This window comes from Mandrillus leucophaeus, unplaced genomic scaffold, assembly GCF_000951045.1.
Source record: "Mandrillus leucophaeus isolate KB7577 unplaced genomic scaffold, Mleu.le_1.0 Scaffold599, whole genome shotgun sequence".
Taxonomy (NCBI): Eukaryota; Metazoa; Chordata; class Mammalia; order Primates; family Cercopithecidae; genus Mandrillus; species Mandrillus leucophaeus.
The window spans coordinates 2,498,403-2,522,391 of record NW_012106463.1 but is presented as its reverse complement, the minus strand read 5'-3'; the positions used below and the strand labels follow the sequence as shown (position 1 = coordinate 2,522,391).

The window sequence follows — 23,989 nt, the reverse complement described above, 5'->3', positions numbered from 1 at the left end:
TACATTCTGTTGTTTATAAGCTAGTCAGTTGATGATACTGTATTTTGTTATCACAGCCTGAACAGACTGAGACAGTGCCCAACACGTTGATTAATCAAATAACAGTATAAGTAGCTTATATTTATTGCTAAGCACTATGCTAAATGCAATGCAGGTCTTATCTATGTCTTACATAATTCTCATAAAAGCCCTATAGAATTTTCACTATATCATTCCCATTTTGTTCATAAGAAAGCTGACATTTAGAAAGTTGATACTTGGGCCAGTAAAGCAGTAAAGTAATGGGGTCTGGGACTTCAACTCACTTCTGCCTGACTCCAAAGCCCTGATCACCACTAAGCTACACTGACTCAGCTTGACTCCCCTCCCCGCCGCTCCTGCCCACCTTCTGCCTCAGTAGGTCTGTGAGGAGTAGGACAGAGCCCTTCTTATAACCAGGGGTTGGAAGACTACCTGTGGGGTGAGATATTGTTCCCCAAGTGAGGAAACTAATGTCACTTAGAAAATGGAAAACAAGCCCAGGGAAACTGGCAAGAGAAAGACTTGTTAGTAGGAAGAGAGGATGAGTATTAAGAAGCAATTAGCTAGCATTCATAACACTTTGTAATGTCATAGGGCTCACTAACTCCTTTTATCTTCAAAGTAACAGAAAACCACATGCAATGACTCTGTGTGTGATTTAGCGGAAAATGGCAGGGTTAGGAGGATCTGATGTGGCTGGGGTAAAGCTTACCCCACAATTTTTCTGGCATTAGGTAGCAAGAGGAACTACAGTCTCCTTTGTGGTAAGTCAGGGTGGCTTCACGTCAGGCAGCCTAGGACCTCAGCAACCCTGACCAGGGAGGAATCAAGGAGTCAACAGAAAAGGGACTGGGAAACTCCTGAACCAGCTAAAGTAGCAGATTCTTGCGAGAGCAGTTGGAAAGACCAACGCCATGGCTAAATGGAAACATGTGCCTGGTTAGGAAGACTCAGTTGCCCCAGAATCTGCCATCCAACAGGTGGAATCCAGATGTCAGAGGTTCCTGGGATGCCAGCGGGAGCATGGCTCCAGGGGATCAGTCCAATGGCAGCAGAGTTTCATTCAACAGCTGAGATCCCAGGTGCAGGATCCAGCTCCCAGGGGAGAAAACTGGCAAGAATTAAATAGGAAGTACAGGCTGCCGAGGAACAGGCCCTAGACAGATCTCTAGGCACAGCAGTAAACTGAAGCTTGGTGGGAAGACTAAAGCACTGACAGACTGCACCAACATTGTGGGGATCCTGGGAGTGACTACAGCTTGGTGGGCATGCAAGAACATATGGCCTACCCTATTTGTGCACTAGCACCAGGTCTATGGCAGCAAGACTAGTTCCAATTCTCTTCCACTGATGGAGTGGGAGTTGCCAATATATTCCCTGCCCTGGTCAAGTTAGGATCAAAACGGAATGTTTCAACCCTGTGAACTTTTTTATAATTGAGGTTAAATTCACATAACATAAAATCAACCATTTTAAAGTGATCAATTCAGTGACATCTGGTACATTTATAATGTGCAACCACCATCTCTACCTAGTTCTAAAACATTTCCATCACTTCAAAGTAAAACCCCTTATTCATTGAGCAGTTTCTCCCCGTTCTCCTCTCCCTGCCCCAGCCCCTGGCAATCACCAATCTATATTCTGGCTCTATGGACTTAACTATTCTTGATATTTCATATAACTGGAAGCATACAATGTGTGACCTTTTGTGTCTAGTTTTTTTCACCTAGAATAATGTTTTTGAGGTTCATGCATATTGTAACTTGTATCACTATACTTTATTCCTTTATATAGCTGAATAATACCCATTGTATAGATATACCACAATCTGTTTATCCCTATGAACATTTTTAACATGAGATGATCAAAGGATAAAAATGAGAACTTTGGGCAACAGTGAAAAAGTATCATGGTATTATTCCTACATTGACTTCAGTCCATATTTTTTTAACCAGGAGATACACACAATTGGCATGTTGCCTTACACCTGAGTCCCACACCATCCATAGGAAGGACAGTAATGACTCTGAACAAGAGTAGAAAAGGACAAAGAAGTGGTTCTACACCTACTTTGTCTTTCAGGGTCACAAAGTATGAAACAGCCTGTCCCAAAAATAGATTGATTAGATCTTTGGACACTCAGTGTGTGACCACAGTGCAACAAAGTCATATACTGGGGAATTTGTTCCTTCATCTGGAAGAAGCGAGGGTGGAAGCTGCCTGAAGGTCCTCAGTGCTGTGGAAGATGGCATTCCTCTATAGATGCTCTCCTACTCTACCACTGTTCATTCCCGATTACTAATCAAATAAGTGTGCCTGAATTATTTACCTTCCTGCAAGCCTGCTCACAACAAAGAATACCCAACCTAAAGTCAGTGAACAATAAGATTACATAAGAAGAAAGAATGTACCACACTCCCTCCATAATTAATTATTGTGGGCTGATTTCAGCTATATTTTTCCTTGGGCATTTTCCTAACAGTTCACATTTAACAGTCCCTGGAAGCCAGGAAAACAGAGGAGTAAAAGCTCCTTTATGTCTTAGTTCTATGCTATTCATAAATGAAAATCATTGTTAATTTAGAGTTTGACAGCTGTGGTGCATTTGTAAGTCCAGAGCAGCTGTCATCAGCACTCCAGCTTATTTTTCAAGCAGATGTTTAATTTGACTTTAGCGCTATTGCCAGCTCTTAAGGAGAAAGAGGGGGAAGCAGAAACAGAAATAATCATTATATTCATCATTTGGTTTCCTTTCAAAACGTAAATCGGCATGATTAACAATGACATCAGAATTGCTCTAATTGCAGTTTTGGGTGCAGAACTAGTTAGCCATCATCTCCTACATGGTCCAAAGTCTAGTTTTCTTTTCTTTTTTCTTTCCTCTTAAAGTCAGAGGGTGTTTTGTGGTAATTACACCCAGACTCTGGACAACAGTCCCAGATCCATAGAAAAGCCTTCCAAAGTGCAGAAGAAAATCAAAAATCAAGGAATAGGGAATGATGGGGGTGACTGGGCCACAACCCCAGATGAAAGCCACAGGCTGAGTCTTGTCTTGTGGCTCTGGAATCAGGAAACCAGCAAGAGCAATCAGAGCCCTTGGAACAGCAGCCAGGATCTCCCGCTCTTACATATCTACCATGCTTCTGCGGCCAGGCAGCTGGCTTTGTGCAGGCTCACAGTGTGCAAATTGGTCTCAAAGTATAAAATTAAACACATCTGTGGCTCCACGTAGAAATCTGATGAGTCAGTACGTACTTGATCGGGCCCACTGTTCCAGTCCACGTTGCTTGGAGGAATCTTCCTTCGCACCAGCTGTGTTGCTAGCTAAACCCACTTCCTGGATCTTTCTTCACCCTCATTTTTATATGTGTGGCTTCCGGAGGTCTCACTTGGCCTTTATTTTTTGCCATCTATCATCTGTCCAATCATAATGTCCCAAAGAACCTCTTTGACATTGCCTTTGTAGTGGGGACACTAAATGCAATAACACACTCCTATCTTTCTATTTGTTTCTTTGTACATTGAGATGAAAGACTGCCTTGCCTTCTTCATCAGTCAACAACCCGATATGTGCTATGCTAAAAAAGATCCCATCCAAAGGAAAAGTTTGGCAAATGTCCTGGACCCCAGCTCTGAAATTAAAGTTTGATAGAGGAACAGTCTACAACCTCACCCTTCTAGTGCCAGAGGATCCTCTAGACAGAACTAAAGATGTAGACCCTGAGGGGCAAGTCCGACTCCTAAAAGGGTAGTCTTCCATCTTTTTAAATGGAAAGTATTATTTGTAGATTATGAGTTAAGAACTAATTCTTCCTTAATGATAGACCAGGCTTCTGCCAGGTTAATGTCCCAAGAATTTGTGAGAATCCTTAGGGAATTATAAACATGTACCTGAAACTACTGACCGTTGCTTGTTGCTTGCCACCTTGGCCATCCACTTGGGGCTAGGCTCTGGATCTGTTCCATGGGCAGCTCCTCTCCCTGCCTTTGCTTCAAGCTTGGACTCCAGGCTGTCCATTAGTACCCACATTATGGTTAGGGCCAAACAGCAATGGTTGATAAGATGTTGAGGACTTGGGGAGTGCCCCAGAGTCCCCACAGAGAACCTACATAACTGGACTAAGGGTTGGCTGCTCTTAGGCCCACAAGCCCAAGCTCATCCTTAGAGGTTCCCTGCTGTCAGCTCCTGGCCTGTCTCACACAAGGTGGGCACCAGGCTGCCTGCCTAACCCCAGTGGCCTCTTTCCTTCTCCTTAAGGGAATACCCCTGTACAAGTCCCAGTTGCCCCAGTTTCCAGACCTAACTCCCCTCCACACTAGTTTTCTTAGCATTGTAGTTAAGAAGGTGGACTTCCAGGTCAAGTGATCTGAGATTGAAGTCTGGCATTACCACTTGCTAATGATGTTAGGCAAGTCATTTTAGACACCCAGTGCCTCAGGTGCCTCCCCCATAACATGGGGGTGGTAATATTAATAGTATGTACCTACCTCATAGAGTTGCTGAGAAGACTAAATGAGTTAGTGCATGTAAAGTGCTTAGAACACTTTCTGGCACAGAATAAGCTCTAAACAAAGATATATTATTAATGTTGCTGTTATTACTATTGCTTTACCTTTGCAATAAAATGAAGATCATCATGTAGATGTTTCCTAAGACAAAGAAGTGGTCCATCCAAGAAGTGAATTTCATTTTCTGGTACTTAGGACAAAAGCTGTACATTTTAAAGCGGTTTTTCAAGCTTAAAAAACTGTTTAGTCACACTGGATCTCCATTTATTTTACTTGCTTGCTCCTTGCCACTTCCCATAAAGAATATGAAGTGGCATTAAGAAAAATATAAAACAAAGTGGTCGTGTTAAAAAAAAATCAAGACCAGGGAAAATAAACATTAAAATATAACGTCAGCGGGGTGCAGTGGCTCCTGCCTGTAATCCCAGCACTTTGAGAGGCCCATGTGGGCGGATCACAAGGTCAGGAGATCGAGACCATCCTGGCAAACATGGTGAAATCCCGTCTCTACTAAAAAATAAAAAAAAATTAGCTGGGCATGGTCACAGGTGCCTGTAGTCCCAGCTACTTGGGAGGCTGAGGCAGGAGAATGGTGTGAACCTGGGAGGCGACACTTGCAGTGAGCGGAGATCGCACCACTGCACTCCAGCCTGGGCGACAGAATGAGACTCCATCTCAAAAAAAAAAATTTAAAAAATAAAATATAACATCAAGACAGGAGGAAGATCTAAAGCATGCTAACGGCTCTAAATTCTCATACACTTACAGGAGCACTGGATTACAACACATTAAATAAAACGGAAAACCATGGGTTGTCTAATATAAATAAACACATATACCAGTTAAACAAGTGGATTAATAATTGGAAAGTTTGATAAGGAACAGTGTGTTTCTATAATCTCAAAGTACTTGCGTTGAAATACTTAATCACTAAAAAGGGAGAAAAGGAAGAACTTTAGAATGGAGAAATCTGGCAGTCACCTATAATGTGTGCCACCTGATAGGATGCAATGAGAAGAAAACAATATAGTGTCAGTTCTGTGATATTCCTGCTAGAGATGCATAACCTGAATCTAATTATGAGGAAACATCAGACAAGCTCAAACATTTTACAGAATAAATGACATGTAATCTTCAAGTTTCAAAGTCAAAGACTGAGGAAGATTCTAGATTGAAGGAAACTAAAGTGACATGAAATCTAAATGCAACACTGTGATTCTAAACTAGATATATTATCTGCAAAAGAACAGTTGTTGAAATGTGAATAGGGTTTGCAGATTAGATATATCAGTGTTATCTAATCTGATGCTTGTATTGTGGTTAAATGGAAGAATATCTTTGCAGGAATTACACAAAAAAAAGTACTTGAGCTGATCAGGCATCATGTCAACCACTTACTTTCAAATGCTTCAGGGTAAAAAAAGTTTTTTATACTGCTCTTGTAAGTTTTCTTTAAGGTTGAAATGGTTTCAAATTAAAAAGACTCAGGGTTGCCAGACACAGTGGCTCATCTGTAATCCCAACACTTTGGAAAGCTGAGGCAGGAAGATTGCTTGAACCCAGGAGTTCAAGACCAGCCTGGGAAACATAGTGAGACCATGTCTCTACAAAAAAAAAAAAAAAAAAAAACTTAAGAATAAAATTAGCTGGGCATGGATGGTGATGCATGCCTGTGGTCCCAGCTACTCAGTAGGCTGAGGTAAGAGGATCGCAGGAACCAGGAAGATTGAGGCTGCAGTGAGCCATGATCATGCCACTGCACTCCAGTCTGGGGGACAGAGTGAGACTCTGTCTCAAAAACAAACAAAAAAAGGACTCAGAGCAAAATCCAGGGGGTGCTGGGGTGGAGGGGAAAAAAAGAGCTGTATTTACATCTTTCCTTCCTTCCTTGTTTCTTTTCTCCCTGGCTTTTTTCTCTCAGAAGGTTGGGCCACGATTTTGATGAGAAGACACTGGGTTCAATCAGGAAGGCAGGCAGAGACTTGCCAGACCTGAGGGGCTGGGCTGAGTTGGTTCGTTCAGTGATCCTTCCTGTAGTGTATATATACTAAGCACCTTCATCCCATCCCAAGCGCCATACCAGACAGCAAGGATACAGAGCTGAGCAGGATGCAGCCGGTGTGACCGGAGACTCGTAGAGTGGTGGGAAATGAGCCAGTCAACAGGCAGCAACCGCGTGATATGAAAGGGCCTCCCCTAGAGAAGCACAGGGCGGAGTTGGGCAGGCACCCATCCTTGTTGAGGGTGGTGAGGAAGGTCCAGAGAGCAGTGACAAAAAGGCAACAGGTGAGGGGAAGCAGAGGGAACAGTGTGGGATTTTCACTAGACCAAAGAAGGCAAGGAACATTAGGGGACCTGCAAGCAGGTGGAGTAGGGAGGACTGTGGTTGGGGAGAAAGTGAGGCCATGCTAAGGAGTGGGTGCTCAATGAATGTTCCTCTTTTTCTATACTTTCCTTCTCTTCTTCATCGCTTCCTTTGCCAAAATATCCCTTCTTTGAGCATTCAGCTGGGTATTTTTCTAATTTTTTAATGACGGTAACAATAATCGCTAAAATACGTGCCCACAATCCTATAATGCAGATACTATTATTTCCTCCATTTTACAAAGAAGAAAATTGAAGATTGCTTAACATCATATAGCTCATAAGTAGCAGAGCTGAGATTTGAACCCTGGACAGTCTAACTCTGTAGCGCAAGCTCTTGATCTACCACAGTGCAAGAGTACATCTTTAACAAGGCTGAATTATCAGGGGGATTATGTCTTTCATAAAGTGTCTTGAGAGCCTCAATAGTTCTATAACCAGAGGTGTAAAGGGAGTGGGGATCTTACAACCTGTGTCTATTGGGGCATCTTACCCATTCCAGCCACCTCCCCTCATCCCACTCACTGCCTTTTTGTGCCTGCCCTGTCATCAGTTGTGTGAGACCTGCAATGGGTCCAGGGACACCTGCAGCCTGGGCTGGACCAGTGAGAGTTTTACCCAGGTGGTTGCAGAGCCAGCGCAGCTCATAGTGGAGGAGGGAAGCAAAGGGTCAAATCAAGGATCAGGTCCAAAGGGCCCTCAGGGGGAAAGGCTGTGCCCAGCAAGAAACTGGGCACAAAGTTGGGTCAAGGTGAGCTGTTCGGGATGGAAACTGAATAAGACAAAGTCAAAATGTAAAAGGTGAAAAAGGTTCTTTTGCATGTGGTCTTGGGCAGGAGGGAATGGGAAACATACTTTCCACCACTGTAGAGCCCCCACTACCCCCTCAGGACTCAATTATTTATTGGACAAACATTTAGTGAGCACCTACTATATGCCAGGCTTGTGCTAGGATTGGGGGAAGAAAGGAGAGAAAACAAGGCAGAATGACTAGAGGGACTGGCACATGAATATTCATCTGAGAACCTGAAATGCCAAGCTTTCTTTGGAACCAGGCTGCATTTCCATTTTCCCTTTAGCCCCTGGAACAAAGCCAGGAAGTGACAGAGTTACTGGCTGGGGAAGAGTGTGGGAGGGAGGGAAGAGCAAGTTCCCCCCAGCAGCCACTTCCACAATCATTTCTAAAACAGGTTTTTACAGAAAAACCTGGTTATTCCATTATTCCTCCGCAACCAGGAAAAATCCCCCTTTCCACATCTGCCTAGTGATCAGTACACATGCTTCTGCTAATTGTGTTGTCAAGAAGGTCCTTGACTGGTTCTAAACATTCTGTTAGGCAAAGATTTCCCCCTTGCAGGTAGGTTTCAGGGTCAGACAGGTCAAGGGTGGAATCCTGGCTCTACACAGTCTGAGCCTGTTTTCCTCCTTGTAAAATGGGAATCGGGAGCAAAGGCACAGGAAGTACCCCTTTACATTTTTAAAAGTAATTTAGGGTTTGCAGAGCACCTTCCACTCTACCCCTCAACTACTCTTGCTAGGTCAACATCATATTGTGAGAAATTGAAGCTCAGAGAAGTAATGTGATTTGAATTGGATCACACAGACCCTGAGTATAAACATCAAGATAGAAACCTGGCTTTCACTTTTAAAATAGAACTGATTTGCTGGGCTTTTGCACATTTTCTTTTGTGATGGTCAAAATCGACTGCCTAATACCAAGGATACCTACATACTATCTAACACCCAGTAGTTTTAGCTGGGAATTTCCTTGCCAAATGGAAGACAGGAGAGCCCAGTGGAGAAGGGTATGGGTTGTGAACTCAAAGTCATTGGACTCCTAATGCTGGACTACCTCTTAACAGCTGAACTTAAGCAAAGTACTTGATCCCTCTGTACCTCAGCTTCATTTATTTGCAAAAGGAGTACTACCTACCTCATAGGTGGGAGAATCAAACAAGATCACCAGGGATTCTTGGCCCTGGCTACATATTGGAATTACCTGAGCAGCTTTTCAAACCCACCTGTGCTTTGGTCCCACCTCTGGAAATTCTGATCTCATCTGTCGAATGGAATTAGGGCACCCAAATGATTCTAATGAGCAACTGGGGCTACAAACCTTTGAATTAAATAAAATGTCTACTACAGAGTGCCTAGCACATAGTAAGCACTCAGTAGATGCTAGTTATCACTGTCATACTGGTTGGTGATAAAGCCAAGGCACGTGGGCCAACACTGATCCATTAGTACCAACATCCAGTAGGTCCCAGTTACTGTGCTGTATACTGTGGGTAGGTACAACGGTGAACAAGAGAGAGTCCCTACCTTGTAAGGGTTCCATTAATTCTCTAGATTGGTAGAAAAGGCATAAATGTATGAGAAGTTATAATAAATAGTAACACAAGGTTTAAAGGCGAAGGAAGAAGGAAAGATAACATTTTCCAAGCTCCTACCTCATGCTAGGCACTTTCTACACCAACATAGTTCATTAATGCACACAGGAGCCCCATAAAGTAGGTTTTAAGCCCAATTTGTGGGACAGAAAACTGAGGCTCAGGGAAGAAATTCGCCTACACACAAAACAGCTAGATCCAGAATCAAATTTGATCTGCCTGACTACAGAGATCTTTCTATTGGTAGATCTGGTAGACATGGTAATGTCTTTAGCATGCTGATTTCATGGTGATTATAAGGACAAGTAATAAGCTGGTAAGAATTAGAATTTAGAAGGTTCAAGTCCTTATGTGTGTATGAGTATACATATCTATCATATATCTGTCATTCTATGTATCTATCATTCTATCCAATCATCCATCCATCCATCTATCCAGTCATCTGTTATCCATCATCGGTTGTAAAATTAGATTTTCAGCTTAATCAAATATTTCAGTTAATAGGTCAAGCTTTTAAATTACTCTTAATTAATTCTCCATTTTCCTGCATAAAATTAAAATATTAGCATTAAGCCAAACAATATATCACTTCCAGTAAATCATGGAGGAATAGTATTGCTGATATTATTCTTTAAACCGTGCTAATGGTATCAGACTATTTAATGTAGATTAACTACGAGCCCTAAACAGTAATACAGATAGAGGAAAACAAAATTAACGTGATTAAATACACTTGGAGGCTATTTAGTCAACAGTCAGATTGCAGAGATTTGCAGCTGCAGCTCCGAAAGCTGGTTCTCTGCTCAGCTGTCACTAATTAATGCGATTTTCCTAATAACAGTTTTCTGATAGCAGACAGACAGCATCAAATCAAAACAACTTCATTTTTATGCTGATGTGGCCTAACCACTACAACAAGAGCCCAACGGGTGCAAATGGCAGTGTTGCTAACTGCAGGCTTGCCTGTAGTCTTCCTCACACACAAGTTGATCATCAGTGCTGGAAGTTTATTGCACAAATACATGGGATGTGGGATAGCTTGGCTAGTTACATCATCACATCAGCTTTGGTAGTACTGGGTCACAGTGGGATATACCACTGTTCTAGGAGAAAAGTGCTCTGGACAATTGTCCGTTGCTCTGGACCTACACCTGTATAAGTGACTCATCTTCTCTTAATTTGACATTTATTTTTCCCAAAAGACAGAATTTAAGCAGGTCAGTTCACATCATTCAGTATTCAGAACCCTTACTGGACAGGGTTAGCAGGAAGGCAACCCCCAAATGGCCAGCATCCAAGTCTAATATGGGTGACTTTGGCTCGTGCATTGATCCCTAGCGTAATCATTTGCAGTTAATTGTTTCTCCAAAACATGTTACATAAATCATAAACATTTATGGATCAAAAAACTGGTTTACATCTCCTAAGAAGGATACTAGACACATGGAAAGCTAGGATTTACTACCTTTTCTACTGACAATCCAGTACAATAGCATCGCAAACTGGGCCAATCAGTGGCATTTGACCTCTGACCATGAGGGACTTCTGGTCATCTCTAGGGGAGCTTGAATAGAGAAGAATCCAAATTGGTAGGAGAGTGAATTATAGATTTTCAAGACTATCTGTGTCAGCCCAGAGAAACACTGTACATACTGATGCCTTTGGATGGAGAGGCATTAAATACAGTGCAAAATGTTATTACCAAAAGATAGTTGCCAAATATCCTCCAAGGATAAAAATTCTGCTAGTTGACTTTCTTGAAATGCACCTCACTTTGTAATAGAAACATCCTTCGAATGGAGCCATCCAGAAAGCTAGGGAAATGTACATCTTAATCTCATGGCCCAGACTCATCCATTTACAAACAAAGCAGTGACCAGGACAAAGACCCTAGAAAAAGTTTGGGCCCACCACACCACGAGAGTCCAGCTTCAGGGATGTCTGTTGTGCTGCACCATGGAGGTGGCAACTATCTGGTTTTGCTCTTGTTCCCTTACAGAGATGAGGAGATAAAGGCTTCCCCGTCCTTCCCTCTTTTTTTTCTCTCTCCTCTGTGACTTCTACCTACCCTGCTTTGTAAAGGTTTTAAGTGTTTTCAAGGGGCACATTCTCTGAAGTTCAACTCCCTCATGTCTCCCAGATGTGCAAAAGGAAATGTACATGTTACATTGTCAACTTTAGGATATATATTTTTACTTATTTATTGGATTTTAATTTATTCCTTGCCAACTTGAAAACAATTTGCAGTACCTTGTTTAACACAGAAGCTCCAGAATCATTCCCAAGTCTCCCAGCGTAAACACGAGTGGTTTACCATTAAAATAAAATTTAAAAAAAAACGGTCATTTACATTCTGCTCTGTATTAAAATGGGATCACATTAATTTCTCTTCCACATTTTTCACTAAGAAAACTAGAGTTCTTGGTTTCCTTCCTTCCCTCCCTTCCTGCCTTTCTTTTTTCTTCCCTTCTCCTGCTCTTCCTTCCTTCCTTCCTTCCTTCCTTTTTTGTAGCTGAAAATACTTCTATGAGAAAGATTAGGAAACAGGACAGATCATGCCCAGATTTTGTAGCTTACATATGGTCTCATGCTGTTGCCCTAGAACTCTGTGAGGTTCCAAGATGACCGTGGCTTACCTCTGATGAGTTTATGCCACATAAGGATGAGGTCAGATGCTATAATAGGGGCACAGACATTGAAAAGAAACGTGGGGCAACTCAATGGATGAGCAAAGTCGAATGCATTGTGCAATCAGCAAGTGAAGTGTCTTTTTTATAAGAAAGCTCTGTGCTTGGTTTCACCTCCTGCTGCTGGACATACCATCATCCTGCTGATTCCCAACATTGTGAAGGGATTTTGAGTTCAGCCTTTGTGGTTCCTTTTGAGAACAATGGTTGCCATCAGCCAAACTGCCTAGCTTGGTCAAAACACAGAAGGCATAAACAGCCTTTATGCAGTGGGAAATGTTTCATGATTCAGACCAGTCACTGTTTGCTGATCACACAGCACTCTGGGTGGCACTGCTAATACAGAGGAGTTCATGCTTCTTGCCAGATTGTGGACATATGGTAGACACTCAAAATTATGTGTTGAATATAAAAGAGTTGAATTATGGGGAAAGTCAGTATATTTAAAATGCATCACATCAGCACACCTGCAATGTTTCCTGTATGAAAGCTCAGTGCCAAATGTTGGAGGGTCCACAGTGGAGTAACAAGGTTCCTACCCTCAAAAAGCTCGGAATTCAGGCAGAAATGCAAAATATAAACATGCAATAAATCAAGGGATAATACAAGATATTAAATAAAGTTCAAGCAAACATCAACAGCACCCAATGCCTGAATGCCAAATGAACAGTAACAACAAACTGTGTTCTAGAAGTCTGGTGGAGGGACAGGTCACTTCTGATGGTCCTGGTCAATGCAGCTCTGAGGAGGAAGTAAGACAGTGACAGATGATTGGGATCTGATTAGGCAGAGAGGAGGGTAAAAGTGAAGAGGAGACATGTGACACATCCACACAGTAAAGCTGAGTTCAGGTACTTGGGGAGGGGAATATCAGACCTGAAAGGTCATTTGTACCCCAGTGTTCAGGATTGTGGATGTTTAGCCAAGACTTTGGACTATAACCTGTAAGTGAGAGAGGAGCCTTTGTTCAGAGAGGACCTACTGTGTGCCAGACCCTGTGCTGGAGTGTGGTAGGTGGGGGGTGGGATAATTAGGATGTGGTGCTATCATTGCTAACAATGTGTGAAAGAAAGTGATAAAGAAGAGGTGATCATCAGTCCCCTGGCAGAGCATAGGTAAATGGGATGGGTTGGCAAGGACAGGAGACCATTAGGAGGTTGCTGCAGTAATTAACCAGAAAATCCTTCATTTAATCTCTGTGTGTCCTTCCTTAGGGTGGGGTAGAGGGGAGTCAGGTGGGTACTAGCAGGCATGAAAATCATGGCTTCTACTTTAGAGAGCTGCTCTTATAGAATCTCTCCCCAAAGCAATGCACATGCTTACAATTTTGCATATACTTTCCATACAATTTTTTCAGGGGTTCAAAGATCCTTTGGAACCCAATCATGGACTATGAGTTCCTCGCTGAGAACAGTAACCCCCTCCCACACCTCCAACCCCACCTAAAGGAGCAAGCATCTCCCAACAGCCAGTTCTACTACTCTACAGGATGCTCCCATTTCCACAGCAAAAAACCTGAGTGAGAGGAAACAGAAAGAAGGGCAGGTGGCCTGCCCTCAAGGACCTTGCTCTGTCACCTGGATTGTTTCCTTATACCTGAGAGGACAGTGCTCTAGCAGCCAGCCCTAGTTTGCAGAAACCCACAGAAGCGGGAGGAGGCTGAAGCCAAGGCAAAGTGGGACAAACTGCAGAGAGTAATGACTTGCATGAACCCAGCCAAGAGGGAGCTTGCAATGTGGCAGCATTTCCTGTTCCTTAGAGGCTGGGGCGATTATGTGATTACACCCACGCCCAGCCGCGGAGCAGCAAGGACTCTGCACAGAACACCGGAGAAACCTAAGAGCAACACTTCACTTTCTATTTCTTGTTTTCCAGCTGAGACAGGTTCTATTTTGGATCAGAGCATAGTCTGGAGAGAAAGCAGTTGAAGTCTTGGGTGCTTGGAATAAAAATTTGACCTTAATCTTTAGGAAAAAAGTGTATATCTTAGTTGAAATGTTTTATTAAATGGAATGACATTCATGCCATTCTGCATATCTACTCTCGTATGTTTCAGACCTAATGGTGATTCTTAAGCTTTTTGGGGTCAGGAACCCCTTTGAGAAGCTGATGAAAGCTATGAATTCTTACTCAGAAAAAATGCACTTGCGCACAACAAGCAAAATTTCATCATCCTACAACCTGTATGCAAACCCTATGTTAAGAACCCCAGGTTTGATAAGCCTTGGCCAGATCCTCTGTTACGACCCAGGAATGCAATGATGAATAAGACACAGTCCCTGGACCCAAGGGGCTCTGAGTTTAAGGAAGTGTTTATAGATGTGAAGAGGTTAGTAGGGAGAGCTGGGTAGCTCACCGACTAGCAAGTGAACTGTAAGAGGCATTAATAATCACCAGCTAAACAATGTCATACAGCCTGCCAGTTGTCCCTTGACTAGTAATAACCCAGGTACCACTAATCAATTGCAAAATGCTAAGTAATGTGCTAAGGCTGATTGAAAAATAAAAGTAATTTTTCAGTAACATCAAACCCCTTGTTCATGTGTTATTAAGAGAAAAGAGGCCGGGCGCGGTGGCTCAAGCCTGTAATCCCAGCACTTTGGGAGGCCGAGACGGGCGGATCACGAGGAGACCATCCTGGCTAACACGGTGAAACCCCGTCTCTACTAAAAATACAAGAAAATTAGCCAGGCGAGGTGGTGGGCGCCTGTAGTCCCAGCTACTCGGGAGGCTGAGGCAGGAGAATGGCGTGAACCCAGGGGGTCGGAGCTTGCAGTGAGCCGAGATCGCGCCACTGCACTCCAGCCTGGGGCACAGAGCAAGACTCCGTCTCAAAAAAAAAAAAAAGAAAAGATTTTTTGACTTAATGATGTGTGTAAGCCTTCACCCCAGGCTCAGGGATTAGACAAATATCTCTTTGCAAGAAATACCATGGATAATTTAAATCAGAGGAAGGAAACCATTAAGGGTCAAAAGACACTGGAAAAAAATTGATAGTTTGGTTTAAAACAATTATAGAAAATGAGAAATAGTCCTGTTAACTATCTAGAATTACCTGCCTGTCAGAGCTTCCACAACCGGGACTACCTCCTGCAGCCTATTTATTTCATTCATATGAGCTGAAGAGTTTTCCAACAGCTGACAAATTTCCAGCCGGTGATCCAGCAGGTACCCCTAAGGATTTCCACTCTTTCCTCAGCTTCACCTTACAGGCATGTGAAAGCTTCCTCCAGAGAGGAAAAGAGTATTTCCCTTGCTTGTGTTTTCCTGTGAAATTCCTACTCACAACCCCCACCCCACCTTTCCTTTATAGCCACATCTCTGGGGTGTAAACTTGAAGGCCTGACCCAGCACAGGGACCCTCTAGTTCCCAAATCCAAGGCCTTCTTATAAGGCCTTGTCCACAGCTGTCCTTCTTCTCAGAGTCTCTTCTGGTCAAGAGCATCCCTGCCCCTCACTCCCACCAAAAACCTACAGTCTGGGAGCGATAGCTCACGCCTGTAATCCCAGCACTTTGAGGGGCTTAGCCAAGTGGATCACTTGCCAGGAATTCGAGACCAGCCCGGACAGCATAGCAAGACCCCATCTCTACAAAAAATGTAAAAAGCAGCCAAGCATAGCGGCAGGCACCAGTTGTCCCAGCTACTCAGGAAGCTGAGGCCAGAGGATCACTTGAGTCCAGGAGGTTGAGGCTACAGTAAGCTGTGTTCATGCCACTGCATTCCAGCCTGGGCAACACAGTGAGACTCTGTCTCAAACAAAACAACAACAAAAGACCTTCAACGGCTCCCCAGTGGTGCAACCATGTGGTCTACATATGGGTCCAGACAGAGCCTGGCTCTTCCTTTCCGCTGAACTGCCCTTCCTTTTTCCCACCATGCCTTTTTCCATCAGTTAGGCATGCATCTAAGAGCAGCATTCATTAGAAAACTTGGCTGATGATGGCTTCAACAAATAGAGGTTTATTTTTCCCATACCACAAGAAGCCCCAGGGTAAGTGACTGCTGGTATTCTTTCAGCAACTAACTGATGTCAGGGCCAGTGTCTCTGTGATTCTTCTTGGCCTTTCTTCATGGTAGCAAAATGGCTGCCTTGTTCTACACATTGTGTTTGTAAGGGAAAGGCCATGGTGGGTCATTTATTTTTCTTGCCTGGAAAGCAAAGCTTCCTCAGAAGGGTCTCTTTTAGGTGTGCAGCTCTACTGCAAAGTTCCCGTGCCTGGTTTTGCAGACTTAGTCTCTTCCATCTTGCAAACTTCTCGTTATGTTACTGAGGCCACATGTGGGTCACGTGTCCTGCCACTAGCAGCAAGGAAGGCTGGGAAAGCAGGAACAGGACTATCATGACTGGCATGTCTGATATTACCCCAAACAAAATGACAGCTCTGGAAGTGGGGAAGATGGAGGGAATGGATGCTGGGTAGATGCCAGGACTTGCTGTACAGTGTTTTGATTCAACAGATTACATCACTCTCCTGTCAGGCTGGCAACTATTTGGTATCAAACAAACAATAGTTTATTCATCTTTGTATCTCTGAGTCCTAACACAGCTTTGTGGCACTTACTCTGTTAGACAAACTCATGAGTAAATGAATGTCTGTCTGGTTTTAATACCTCTTACATCTAAATTAGTTCTTTTAAAACACAATCCAGTTTTATTCTTTTCTTTTTACATCTCTTATATGAAAATCTATTCCTCATTAGTTTTCCATTGGATTTGGGGAGAAAGGTAAGTTTTAAAGTGCTAGAGTTATGGTATTGACCAGGTATATGGTAAAGATGAGGTCTGAAGTTGAACAATATGAGAGAAAATGGGATCATGGTAACCTTGTTATCCCTAGGTCAGTCTAAATTTTGAAGAGGAAATAAGCTGAGCACTAAAATTAGCTTTCCTTCCATTTTTATTGAAATCAGAACCAGGGCTTTGTAGTGTAACTTTGTGCACTGCAAATCAAGAGCTTGAGAAATCCAACGACCATACAAGTTTGGGAATGGATTGTGGTGTTGTTGAGAGCCTAACTGACCTCTTAGCCAACTTCTGGAAATAAACAAAGCTGCACATGGGTATGCAGCACTGTGTGGAACTGATACCTCTGATTCAGGTCAAGATGTCTGCTCAGAGCAGAGAACGTTGTTTCCAAGGACCACAGATGGTGGGCCTGCCAAGGGTCTCTCTTAGTTGTGCAGCTGTACTGCAAAGTTCCTGTCCCTGGTTTTGCAGACTTAGTCTCTAGAACTCCAAGTCCAACTCCTGTGCCATTTTTCCAAGAAGTCACACCTGGTCAACCTCATTTCTACCAACACTTCCCCCAACTCCACCTTTATCCCCACCTCATCCCAGCCAGAAATGGCCACCCTCCGCTGAGTTACCACAGCCCTTGTAAATGATTCTTTGATTGGGATTCTATCAGATTCGTGTTGTGAGAGTCACCGGGGTATGTTCTGTCATAGAAAGTGCCAGAATTTCTTTAGAATGGCATGATCTGGCTTTCATCTAACCTCATTTCACCATTTTGTACCCAGACTCAAGCCCAATGAATTATACCAACATCAATATCATGGTTGTACAATTATACGTAAGTTTTGCAAAGTGTCACCATTGGGAGAAACCAGGCAGAGTACAATCACTTTATATTCTTTTTTACAACCACATATGAATCTACAATATCTCAATACAAATTTTAAAAATAATAATAAAAAGTCTTTCTAATCTCCCTGTCTTTTGTGTCAATCCTAGCATGACTATGTCTCCCTCTAGTCAATGGGGTTCGTACCTAGGGAGTCAGTTCACTTACCTCCCTCTATCTCAGTTTTCTCATCTGTAAAATAGGGATAATAGTAATGCCTACCTCTTGGTTGGGGGGCTTAAATGAGTTAATATTTGTCAAGCACATAGGAAAGTGCTTAACTGCTAAATAAATAATAAATAAATAAAATATCTTATGCTTAACTTTCTCTTTCTACCTTAGATCCAATATGTTACTAAGTCCTGATGAATTTTCCTACCATGTGTCTCACAGAGTCTCTATTTCCCATGCACCTCTCTCAATTCAGACCTTCAGAGCTGCCATTGTCTCTTCCTCTTGAAGCCTTGCCATTGTGAAGTTACTCGCTTCACCTCTGCCTCCCATGGCTCCTCCATTAACATGTTCCACATTGATTTCCAATTTCCTTTTTCTGTTTCTCTCTTTTCACCTGCTGGAATAGGAGCTGCTTACTGGAAGGCATCATTTCTTATTCCTTTTTGAAGTTTCAGCTCCTAACATAGTGCCTGGCACAAAATGAGTGCTTGACATATGTTTTATGAGTGAATGATAATTAATTAGGAATAATCTCATGGTAGCTACTGGAACTGCTTTTTTGCCATCATGGTAGATGCCCTCTGAATCTATAGCTTTGTGACCCCAAGCAGAGACTGCAGCCTTATCCTTGAACAGTCGTGGAGTTCTTGAGAGTCTTGTAGATAGAGTCCTGCAGATAAGTTTTCACTTTTCCTCTCCCATGGGCACACTGTCATGGGCTTCCTGGATACTTGTTAACTCTTGGACATACCTCCATTTCTTGAGACCCACCTAAAACCATATACAAGATTGCTGAGTGTGCATCCTGGCATGCATACAGCCTTTGGATAAATATGCGGCCATCATTCAGTTAGCCCTTGTCATCCTTGTGAAGTAAAATAAGGGAGATGGCCTCAGCATCTGATATTATCGTCACGATGACTTCAATATTTGATTCCTGGGTCATCCCACAGTTAATTTTTTCATTGGTAGATGGGAATAAATATTGCTGGTTATAAACTGTACCAACCCTATGGAAAACATTACTGAGATCATAGGGAAATTTTATAAAGTATTTCAAGAAATGTTTAGTGATAAGGATTTTACTGGAATTGGGAAGAAGGCTGGCAAAAATAGTCTAGAGACCACAAACCCAACCTTCATTTTGACAATATATTGTCTCTGTCAGCAGCAGCTGACCAAGGTAATGCTCTCACTCCTCCTTCCACAAGCAAAGAAACAGACCTGACATCAATCATAAAAATAACTGCTGTTTATTAAGTACTTATTATGTGCCAGGTACTTTTTGTTAGGAGCTGGTGACTCAGCAGCAATGATAATGACCACCACATACTGGATATTTACTGTATACAACACATCGCAGTAGGAACTTACATGAATTGTCTCTGCATGGCTGTGACCCATTCCTTGAGGATCCAGGTATATTTTTTAAGTCATTTCATGACCTGATTTCTCCTGAGTACTTCAGTTTCTGAGATCTCTCTCTCCCTGGGAGCAGGGATCCCAGCCCCTTTTAGCACTAGACAGCAAACCCACAACTTAACAAACTCTAACTTCACCCCAACATGCAAATTCCCTCAGGAAAAAGAGTGGGAAATGAATAAACCCTCCAAACAGAAAAGGGCTGAGCACCTAAGAGATTCAGGATGGCATTTTTGGAAATGTTCACTTCAGGTTGAAAAGAAAACTTTTGAAATGATTAGTGAGTTATTTAGAACCTCAATATTCTAAAGTCTGAGAAGCTAACATACTGAGAAATTTAATTTACATTTCCTTAACATGCTCTCTTACGATAAGAGAGCATTCAGTGTATAAATGCTATGCAACAGTACTGCCAAATTGCAACACAGAATGGGAGAAATTTGTCATTTTGAAATGCTAAGGGAGTTCTTACTAACAGCTTTCTCATCTTGTAAAGCTATTATTTTTCTGAAAGATAATATGATTTATAAACCTCAGCTGAGTTTTATAGTTTTGATGGGAATAGACTCAAAATGCATTTTCTCAGAATATAAAATTCTCTCAGGAGTTGACCAAATGAGGAATAAAAAGAAACTTCTGCAACCAAATGTACCAAAGTCTTGGTCTCCGGTAGCATCTGTGTAGGTGAATGTTGGTCTTCCTCAGGGTTCTGGGCTCAGTTTGACTCTCACTCTCAACTCTGCACACTTTCCCTGGGTGATATCAGCCACTCCAAATCCTTTGACTCTTACCCAGGCCAGCAGCTCCCACGTCCACACTCCCATTCCCTCCCAGCTCTCCAGAGTTATAATGCCCTATGTCTAACGACCCACTAGAGTGCCCACCATCACATCCTAAGCCACATTCACCTCAGATTCTCTCCTGTCCCCAAACCCTGTTCCTTCTCTAGAACATTGGTAGCAGAATGATACTAACATTTGGAGAAATAAGGTGCAAATCTTGGAATCTAGCACAGGAGACCGAAACGTGAATAGGTAGTAACAGTACTCTTAGGGAGCATAAATGAAATTCATACATAATCTAACTTTTCGGGGGGGACGGAGTCTCCCTCTGTCATCCAGGCTGGAGTGCAGTGGCACCATCTCAGCTCACTGCAACCTCCACCTTCTGGGTTCAAGCGATTCTCCTGCCTCAGTCTCCCAAGCAGCATGGGCCACCTCGCCCAGCTAAGTTTTGTATTTTTAGTAGAGATGAGGTTTTACCATGTTGGCCAGACTGGGCTCAAACTCCTGACCTCAAGTGATCCACCTATTTCAGCCTCCCAAAGTGCTGGGATTACCGGTGTGAGCCATAGCACCTGGCCCCATAATCTAACATTTTACTGCAGAATATTGATGTGTTTGATTATAGAGGTATTAATGGTATATATACAATCTTAACTTTCTGATATCTAAAAATTTCTGAATTCAAAAACACATCCAGACCAAGGGTTTTGGGTGAAGAATTTGAGGACCTGCCATATATAAAGCATAAGTTATATAAGGTAATAATGTATATTAAGTGCCTCCTTAGTGCAGGCTCAGAAATGACAACAATTATTAAAAAGAGGAAATGGGTTGCTTTTGACTTTATAGAATATTGAGGAAGCTGAGACATCTTATAGGAAATACTTGTTTTTCATCTCTAGTTCCCCCAAATTTTTATAATCATGTATTTCAAAAATTTGAGGGCAATTACTTTTCTATGCACGATCATGCTTTTAAATGATAGGCTTTGCCATTGTCCCCCGTTTACAGTAGCAGGAAGAAGATTGAGAGTATTTATTACAGAGGCAAGCAAAGGCAGGCACAGGTGATTCTGGGAGAGGAGGCAGCACAGGCAGAGATCTGGTCGAATTGAAGAGGTGTTCACACAAGAATAAACATCGAAAGTCTGCAAGCCAGGAAGCTTGGCACCAAGTGATGACAGCTGAAGCCGGGACATGTTTGGGGAAAATTATAAAGACCCTTGAATATTATAAGTTTGTATTTTATCCTGTAGAAGACTGATTTTTAAATGTTTTTAACAAGAGAGCTTTATGGAAACAAAACTTGATTTGCATGGGAGCTCTGTCCACTGCAGCTCCCATGCAGTCCAAACCAACTGGTTTTTACTATGTCCTGGTACTCTTTTAAGAGCAGATCTGATCATCTCAGTCCTCCGGGCACACTCTCCAAAGATATCTCATTAAACTTGGAGTGAAATGCCATCTCCCTGCAGGCTCTGGGTAATGTGGCCCTACCCATCTTCCCAGCTCATCTCATACAGGTTGAGTATTCCTTCTCTGAAATGATTGGGACCAGAAATGTTTTAGATTTGTGATTTTTTTCAGATTTTAGAATATTTGCATATACACTATGAGGTATCTTGGGATGGGACCCAAGTCTATACACACAATTCATACACATTTCAAACATATACATGAATAGGCCCTTATATATATAGCCTGAAAGTAATGTTAAACATTATTCTTAATAATTTTGTGCCTAAAGCAAGTTTGTGTTTTACACAAACATTGAGCCATCAGAGAGCAAAGGTATCGCCACCGCAGCCTGCCATGTGGACAGTTTTTGGTGGTTTGGCGTCACCATCGTTCCTAACCCTAAATGTGTGTGCTGCCAATAAATGTTTTAACTGTGACCTGATACATGAGGTCAGGCATGGAATTTTCCACTATAGTGTCATGTCAGCACCCAGAAAGTTTTGGATTTCGGAGCATTTCAGATCTTAGATTTTCAGATTAGGCGTGTATAATCTATACTACCTACCTGACTTTCCCCTCATAGGTCCTCCCATGAGCCCATGTTCCTCCCCTCCTGAAGAACTTTATAAGGGATGCCCTTTCCCTGTCTCCTCCCTTCCACTTGCCTAGTTAGCTCCTAGTTTGCTCTTTCAAACCTCAGCTCTGCCACCCTTTTTTGGGGGAGCCTTTCCCAGCATGGTTAGGACTCCCTATTCTATGCTCTCCTGCACTCTGTGGACTCCCTTGTAACCTTTAATCAAGGTTGTGTTAAATGATCAGCTGCAGGTTTGGTTATATGATACTTTCTCCTACTGTGCTGTAAACTTTGAGGATGGGTAGTGTGGCCCCATCTGGCTTGTTTATGACAGTGTCCTGAAACCTCCCTCAGGCCCCTAAGCAGACCCCACAACATTTGTTGAAAATACACCGGTAAATATAATGGGAAGACGAATGGGGTAGGAGGCTGTTGTGGTTGAAATTAGGATGGAGCCTTTGGTTGAAGCCGGAATGTGGGGCCTAAGATACTTCCCACTAAGCCTGCCCCTTCCCCTCCACAGGGGTCCTGGAGGCACAGAGTGGAAAACATTCTGAAAAGCACTGTTGGAGATGATGGGATGCTCTGACTAATAAAAGGCTTTGTTATTTGGCTTTGGAGTAGAGAAGACTGTTATTCTCTTGGCCCAAGGGAACTTTCTTTTGCTTCATAAGAATGATCAAAGTAGCTTCACGTAGACAGGAAGCATATTTCATTCATTTATTTCAACATCTTGTCTTTCTTGGGTAAGGAATGACTGTAAAAGACATCAACAGGATGGTCAGAATTGTGTTATTTTGTGCAAGACTAGATGTAGAGTAGACATTTCTTTGGAAAGTCATCCTGGCCTAGGCCCAGACCATCAGGAAAATTGCCTCCATACTCTGTGGATCCATGTACACATGGCCCCATTCCTGGGTCTGGAATCACGTGACACAGTGCAGATCATGTGACTCATACTCCTTCAGTGTGGTCAGCTATAACAGAGTCAAGGAATCGCTATATTTGTTAAATAGGGTGAGTGGAAGTGAAAATTACCTTTTGACTGAGTAGCATTGCTAAGGAAAATCAATAGAAGTGGCCCAAGATCCTTTCACATTGTCTCAGTTTTAAATGTTGTAAACTTTCAAATTACTGAAACTCTGGGTTTCAGTATCCAATCCCTTCAAGGCTAGCTGAAAATCAACAACAGAGTGGGTTAAAATAAAAGAAGCATGTCTGTGCAATCCCAAATTAAAGCGAAAATATGTGCTGGCCAAAAGTAAGTCATTTTTCAACCTCAAAGTATTTTTTCCAAATTCTAAGATCCTGCATTTGACATGTTTAAGAGGGAGATATAACAGCTGAAGTTGTCTTTGTTCAGAATGTAGGAGACAGTTTTGTCTAGACTTTCAGGAAAGATATAGAATGACATTTTCAGAACAAATCAAAATATATTTTAAAATTCCTTTTTCCCCTTCACAAAGAGGATCTGACATGTTTCTGTGATTTGAATTTGGTTGCTCTATAAATGGCCTCAATAGTTTAACATGAAAAGTAGATTAAAATGAACCATTGAGAAAAGTTATTAAAATACTGTTAGTTCACTCTCTTACCTTCCCAATAACCTTACCACCAAAAACAATTTAGTAACTAATATTGAGTGGAGTGGTTTCTAGGTATGTGTTAATCTCTTGACATATATTTTCCAACTTAGTTCTCACCACAACCCCATAAAGCAGATATTGCTGTTATGTTAATTTTCTCATGAAGAAACGGAGACACAGACAGTTGGGGTGACTCACTCAAAGCCACAAAGCCAAGCAGGGACTGTCTGACTGATCCCCCAAACTTGCCTTCCTGCCCTCCTCACCACTGTGCTTCTGTCTTCTTTCTCCACAGGGCCAGCATCGTACAAAAACGCATTATTTATTTTCAAGATGAGGGCTCTCTGACCAAGAAACTTTGTGAACAAGGTAAGACCCTGTGGGGCGGGGTAGG

The 23,989-nt window shown here is 42.4% G+C and overlaps 1 protein-coding gene across 1 annotated transcript in view; it reads left to right on the top strand.

Annotated features, from left to right (window-relative positions):
- SPON1 (spondin 1, extracellular matrix protein) overlaps positions 1 to 23,989 on the top strand; it is a 247,751-nt gene that overhangs the window by 10,221 nt on the left and 213,541 nt on the right. The window contains exon 2 of the mRNA XM_011999578.1: positions 23,891 to 23,964. Coding sequence (XP_011854968.1) covers positions 23,891 to 23,964 — 74 coding nt within the window. The remainder of the gene's footprint in view (positions 1 to 23,890; positions 23,965 to 23,989) is intronic.